The following is a 6,322-nucleotide window of genomic DNA, read 5'->3' as shown; positions in this document are numbered from 1 at the left end:
ATGATAATACATAACAAGATGGGCCACTCAGCCAAAAAAGTGTCCGCAGGAAGTATGCTCTTTGCTTCAGATGGCGCTGCAGTCTGTTTTGAAGCTCTCTTTCGTTTTTCCAGAAGAAGAATAGGAATAGCACCTCCTTGCGTGCGCAGATCGACTGCTGTTCATCAGCAGTTCGGGTACGTTCAGTGCGGAGTTTTAGTTTTTTAAATATTTTAATGACCTCTCGCCTTTCATTCTAAAGTCAAATTAAACAAAGAAAACCATCACCCTTTCCTCCGGAAGAGGTTTTTTGTCAGCGTAACCATTTTAAAAAAGCGTTCTTCCGAAATTTTCCCCAAAACTTGCTAGTTTCACTTTGATTTTTAAAAACTCAAGTAGGGTAACTCTGTTCGCAAAGAGTGCGCTTTTGTGAAGAGGGCGCCACCAAATTTGGAGGACACTTTTTTAATTGGCTCAAAGAGAGAAGTGGCCCATCTTGTTATGTACTATCATTGGCCTAGGCTAAAGGGTAGGCTATAGATCGATGATATTTGATATTGTCAGGCGATACTTAAAATAGACGACGGGATTATTCAGTTGACCCATATTTCAACTTCCGGTTTTAGAATCAAAACAAGAAAATAATGAAAGCTTTTCGTTTGATAAAGCGTGAAACATAAAGAACTTTTACTAATTATGTGATTTTCACGGGTACACGAAGGACTGGTCCTCTTGTCGAAATACAACCATTCGTCATGTCTGATTCTTCACCCAGTATTTCACATAAGGACGATGCTCAAGAAAAGCAAAGGTATTGCTCTATTCTCAATGGCCTCGCTATTCAACAGACATGACATGTCATGATCATCAACAATGATGTCTGATTGATATAGATCTAGATCTAGAGTAGAGTTGTAAGTAAAAGTAGGCTAGAATCTAGATCTAGATCTAGATCTAGATGTAGTTTACTAGATCCGTGGTATCATGGAGTGTAATCAAGTACAAGTATTTTGGCTGATCATTGTCATGGACATGATGGTATCTTTTACTCCCTCCCCCCCCCCCTCTCACACTTAATGAGCAGCTAGATCTAGAATCTAGATACTTGACCACCAGTTGTCCGTTTTCTACTAAATAGATCAAGATCTACTATTATAACTATAGGCATAGGCCTAGGCGGCTCTATTGATGCACTGAACATTAACTACTGATTCCGTCCATCATTTTTTCAGGCTCTGGACATAATAGATAATTTCACGGTAAGGTGCGCCATCTTGCCCAGGGGTATTGAGGGTTACACCCGTGCATCTCTGTTTACATCCGGTTTTCGGCTAATTGGCCCTAGGGATAGTCGATTACTGAGATTTTGTGATCGATACTGAAACCGATACTCGAACGAGCGTATTAGATTTAGACCTAATACACAATAGGCCGGTACAGTAGGCCTCTGCTCTATGTAACTGAATTTGTTAAGAAACAAAAACATCTCCAATTAAGAAAGTTTGGTTCGTCTTCCTCGTAAATAGAAATAATATGAAATGCTAACAAGTTGTATTCACAGGTGTTTTCGAGTACAAGGGTATCGACTTTGCTCATAATGTACGATCTTTGACTGTGTGACTACTAAGTCAAGTGACTAGCCCTAGGCCTCATGTGTTTATGTTTTGTTAGCCTATCCAGTCTTCGTTCCGAGCTCTAGAGATCTAATTTTTGATAATTTAAATCTTGCTGACAGTTTTTGAATAAAGATCTAACATGGAAGATTCTGGTGATGATGATGGAACAAACCAGTTCACTCAAATGACAAAAACACAACTGGTGGATTATCTTGGAGCAAGAGGACTGAGCACCACAGGAACAAAACTTGCTCTCATAGGTCGGGCCTTTGTGGCGTGGGAAACTGGCGTGACGGTAAAGTCTTCAACAGAAACGTTTCAAAATCAGTTGAAAGAAGACTACAAGACAACCCTCAAGAAATTTAGTATTCCAGACCCAGTTTCATTGCCTCCTGATAGTTGGTCTGAAAAAGTTACGAAATGGCCACCGGTGGACATGGGAAAAATCTTCATGTACCTTCTTAGTACAAGTGAGTACAACAGAGACTATATAGGGAAGTACAAGACACAAAAGGCCTATTCCTATTTTGCCAGTAAGTTTGTTGGTACCATTCTGTGGGCACAAGTGCCAGATGACTGCGACAGATGTTTCCTGACATCGGAGGTAACACCGTCACAAAGCGTCAGAGGTGACACCCACAAACAGTGGATCTTGTTGCGAAACACAGGAGAAATCCTGACGTCGATGTGCAGCTGCACTGCTGGCATGTGCAGTACATGCAACCACGTTATTGCTGTGCTGTACAAAGTGGAGTTCGCTATCAGTAACCATCTGAACTCTGAATCCTGCACAGAGACAAGCTGTGCGTGGAATAAATGTACTAAGAAAACTGTTGAGCCGAAAAGAGTCGAGGAAATGGAACTCCGTTCTGACAGTGCCCCAAAGTACTCCTCTTCAGACACTGCATCGGAATCTCGGAAACGTAGACTGACGTTCGATCCACGTCGAGACGGTGAGAACAAAAAGAACCCTGAAGGAAGTTGTGAATTTTCTGGAGGGTCTATCGACGTTTGCACCCAAGTGTGCCTTATTTTCTGGAATGGCAGCTCAATTTCAGACAAAAAGTTTAGAGCCGATATCGATGCCTCCAACCATGCTCCAAGCAGCGGAACAATGCATCGCCAAGAACAGCGGTTTGGATGACAAGGGATTGTCAGAGAAATTTGGTGAGTCTCTTGTGTACACTAGAGACCAGTGTAAGTTGTTAGAAGAGACAACAAGACAACAGGGATCATCAACAACTTGGCACAATCACAGGAAGGGGAGGATTACTGGAAGCAACATTAAGCGGGTTGTGAGGAAAATTGAAGAGCTCAACAGAAAAGTTAATGCCGCAACCACCTCTCTGACACATCATCTTCTGTCAGGCGGGCCAGACTTGTCCCACATACCTGCCATTAAGTGGGGCAGAGACAGTGAAGAAAGTGGCCTTCAGGAATTTGAAGCTAGTATGCATTCTAATCATCTGAACGTCACCCTGAGAAGAGCTGGGCTCTACGTGAAGAGTACGCATCCGTATATTGGTGCCAGCCCTGATGCCGTCCTGCACTGTGACTGTCATGGTCTTAGTACTGTGGAATTGAAGTGTCCTTTCAAGTTGAAGGGAAAAAACATTGTAGACAACTATGCCCAGACGGATTTTTTATGCAAAGGTGAAAACGGGGATCTGGAACTGAAACGTGACCATGCGTATTACTACCAGGTTCAGACACAGCTTGCCGTCACTGGGTTTACAGCAGGATTCTTTTGTGTGTCTTCTTTGGATGGCAAGCCATTTATCATACAAGTGTTAAGGGATGACAAGCTGTGGGAAGACATTCAGCAAAAACTAGTTGTGTTTTTTAAAGGGTATATTAGCAAGCACCTACTAGGCCTGAAAGAATTTTTATTCTGTCCAACTTGTGACAACCTGATTTTGGAACCAAGAGAATGTCAACAGGAGGGCGACAACAGTGTGTGTTGTGATTCTTGTAACCTGTGGCACCACTGGACCTGTCAGGACTATTCAAAAGACAAAGACACGTTCCTCTGCTCATTCTGCACAGGGGACAACATGGAATAACATCATGCAGCATACAACATTGACTGTACATACCATCTCAACAGCGACAAAGTAAGTTTATTTTATCTTTCTCAGGCTCTGTCCACTGAATGCATCACAATCACAATTTTACTCAACAGTAACAACAAACAGCAAAAACAACATTCCTCGTGTAGCTTTGTGTAATTTTTAAAGTTATCTTTATTGCATTGTTAGTTTTTGTTGACGATGGTACTTTTCTATAATTTATTATTTGGTTTGGTTTGGGTGTAATATTACCGTACATTGCTTGATTTCTCTATGCTGTCAGAGGATCCAGTAGGTTGCAGAATGCACTGCAAGTGATTATAATGTCATCGCATAGGGGCAGCAATGTCATCTCCATTTCGCTCGACAAAATACGGTACCACTTCAGTCGGTTAATGGCTTGCTCGACGTAGATACGCACATTTGCAATTCTGCTTGTTGCCTGGACATCCTCTTTCCTCATCTGTAAAGCATTTCTGCAGCTCGGTGGGATAGTTAATGTGGTTTGGGCATTTGCAAGTAAGTCTCTTATCTTGAAACCACGATCAGCCATGATTTGATCATATGGTTCTATCAAGTTTAAGAATCCACTGTTTTCCACAATAAATTTATCTGATGCCCTTCCTCCATAAGCTTTCGATACATACGAAATTAATCCAGTAGGTGAGATGGCCACCAGAAATTTTACTGTGCAATGGTGTTTATACTCACTCCAGCACATTGCCTGAGTATCGAGGCTGGATGGAGTTTCTATGAAAACCTCTGTACAATCAATTATTGCTCGTGTTTTGGGGTAAAACTTCTTGAAACTTTCTGGCAGTGCCTGTTTAACATCAGCTCTTGTGGGCCACAATATAAGAAATTTAAATTCTCTTGACAATAATTTTATCCATGTTGTGAATATTTGACTAGCAAGGCCATTGGATACCTGAAACCTGAAGGCTAAATCCTGCAACAATAGGCCCATGCGCAATCTAAGCATCACAAGAAAGAATTCTTGTTCCAGAGTCAGCTTTTTGTTAGGCCCAGGCCTATTATACAGTCCAGGGCGATTGAAATAGTCACTGCTATGTGCCTGTTCTTCACTCGTTTGTTTTGCGCCTTTCCAATATAACATATGGGAGGCTTTCTTCTCCACATGACTGAAAACAAACTTAAACATTTGTGTGGAAACAAAACCAGTGAAGCAGCGTACATCGCTTTCTCTTGTTACCTGATTAAAAGCTAATGGAATAGGTGTTTGCTGGTCTTCACATTTATTGGCTTCCTCATCTTCAGGGTTTATTTTCCGTTTTTTGCTTGACGATGGGGTTTCATTTCTTGTGGGCGCTGTTCGTTTTTGCGGCGATCTGACATTGTAGTCACTTGGGGTGAGGAAAAGAATGGGAATAGGATTTGATGGTGTGGGACGCCCTTCTGTGAAGTGATTAGAGCACACTTTCATTGTAATTGTCATTTTGAAGTCTGCTCGTCCTTTCTGTATCTGCCTCTCCCATAATTTCCTTTTCTCCTCGTTTGAAACTCCAAACCATTGCATTTCAGTCACATGGGATCTCTTTTTAATCAATTGGGGTCTACTTCTTGTGTTACTGCATGAACCAACACAACAGTGGTCGTACTTCCCCATCTTGCTACTAGACTAATGTTTCTAGAATCTAGATCTAAATCTAGTTTAAAATCTAAAATTCAATGAAAGAAACATCTATAGAACTAAGAAAGATTAGTCCTACATGATGGTATATCGCTAGATCTAGATCTATTAAATTACCAGAAATGTAGATTCCACAAAACAATGATTTCCTCACTGTTAGTCTAAAAAAATAATAACGAATGCCAATTCCATTTCACAAAATTACACTTATATAAAAACACACAGTACAGTCACATGATTAGTAGATCTTGGCCTGCGTGAGGCAAAGAGGGCAGCTGACAAAACACACTTTCAAAGGCAAACAACACACTTTCAAGGCAGTTTTTGCGTTTCTTATGCCTAACAACTGATACTAAAATGAGATTGTGCGTACGTTTGACTAGATCTAGACGTTAGATTGAATTTAGGCGCCGATTTAGTGTCCATGTGCCAACTGCCCAAGGCTGTTGACAATGTAAACAAAGGAGCATTGCAGACCGGAAGTAACCCTGAGTACCCCTGGACAGTATGGCGGACATTACCGTGAAGAGGTCTATTCCGACATGGATACGTTCAAGATCTACTTTCGCTTTTATAACGCAGGATTCTCCGATGGTGTCCTGATTACTGTAACAATTATGACATGGGATTTTAAGAGTAATCTATTCGTTGTTCTGCCGTTGCTTTATAAGCAAGCTTCATCTGAGTTCTGGTTAGTCGGGCCCATCATCAAGACGTGTCAGTGGAACTTTGAAACACTCATTCGCATCACGTGACATGACCTCGCATGTGAGTAGCCCGTGTGTCGGGGACCGTTGGCTGTCGGGGTCAACAAAGGTTATTCACACCGGTCGCGTTGGTCGAGGTGTTTTTCGGGACTTAAACAGTGTGGACGACTGGGGTGAGTGGGTGGGGGTATTTTTTTGACACTTGGGCTGTGCGTGCCCTGATACATGTAGAATCTACTAATTGAGGATAAAGGAATAAGAAAAAAGAAAATAAATGAACAACCTTGGCGCGATCTTTTT

At 41.6% G+C, this 6,322-nt stretch overlaps 3 protein-coding genes across 3 annotated transcripts in view; 2 read left to right on the top strand and 1 right to left on the bottom strand.

Moving 5' to 3' along the window:
• LOC101862763 (carboxypeptidase M) overlaps positions 1-6,322 on the top strand; it is a gene marked incomplete in the record, with an annotated part of 98,763 nt that overhangs the window by 57,789 nt on the left and 34,652 nt on the right.
• LOC106013658 lies at positions 1,120-3,720 on the top strand. Its single transcript, XM_013089962.2, has 2 exons — positions 1,120-2,578; positions 2,643-3,720. The coding sequence occupies exons 1-2, from the start codon at positions 1,735-1,737 to the stop codon at positions 3,656-3,658; spliced, it is 1,860 nt and encodes a 619-aa protein (XP_012945416.2). The 5' UTR covers positions 1,120-1,734; the 3' UTR covers positions 3,659-3,720.
• LOC106013657 lies at positions 3,821-5,846 on the bottom strand. Its single transcript, XM_013089961.2, has one exon. The coding sequence runs from the start codon at positions 5,289-5,291 to the stop codon at positions 3,936-3,938; it is 1,356 nt and encodes a 451-aa protein (XP_012945415.2). The 5' UTR covers positions 5,292-5,846; the 3' UTR covers positions 3,821-3,935.

The sequence above is a fragment of the Aplysia californica genome, unplaced genomic scaffold (assembly GCF_000002075.1).
Source record: "Aplysia californica isolate F4 #8 unplaced genomic scaffold, AplCal3.0 scaffold01092, whole genome shotgun sequence".
Lineage (NCBI taxonomy): Eukaryota > Metazoa > Mollusca > Gastropoda > Aplysiida > Aplysiidae > Aplysia > Aplysia californica.
The sequence above is the reverse complement of the archived record's forward strand: the minus strand, read 5'-3'. Positions and strand labels throughout refer to the sequence as shown.

Coding starts and splice junctions, on each gene's coding strand:
- LOC106013658 (XM_013089962.2), top strand. CDS start 1,735: ATGGAAGATTCTGGTGATGATGATGGAACAAACCAGTTCACTCAAATG. Junction 2,579..2,642: donor AAAGAACCCTGAAGGAAGTT/GTGAATTTTCTG, acceptor CTGGAATGGCAG/CTCAATTTCAGACAAAAAGT.
- LOC106013657 (XM_013089961.2), bottom strand. CDS start 5,291: ATGGGGAAGTACGACCACTGTTGTGTTGGTTCATGCAGTAACACAAGA.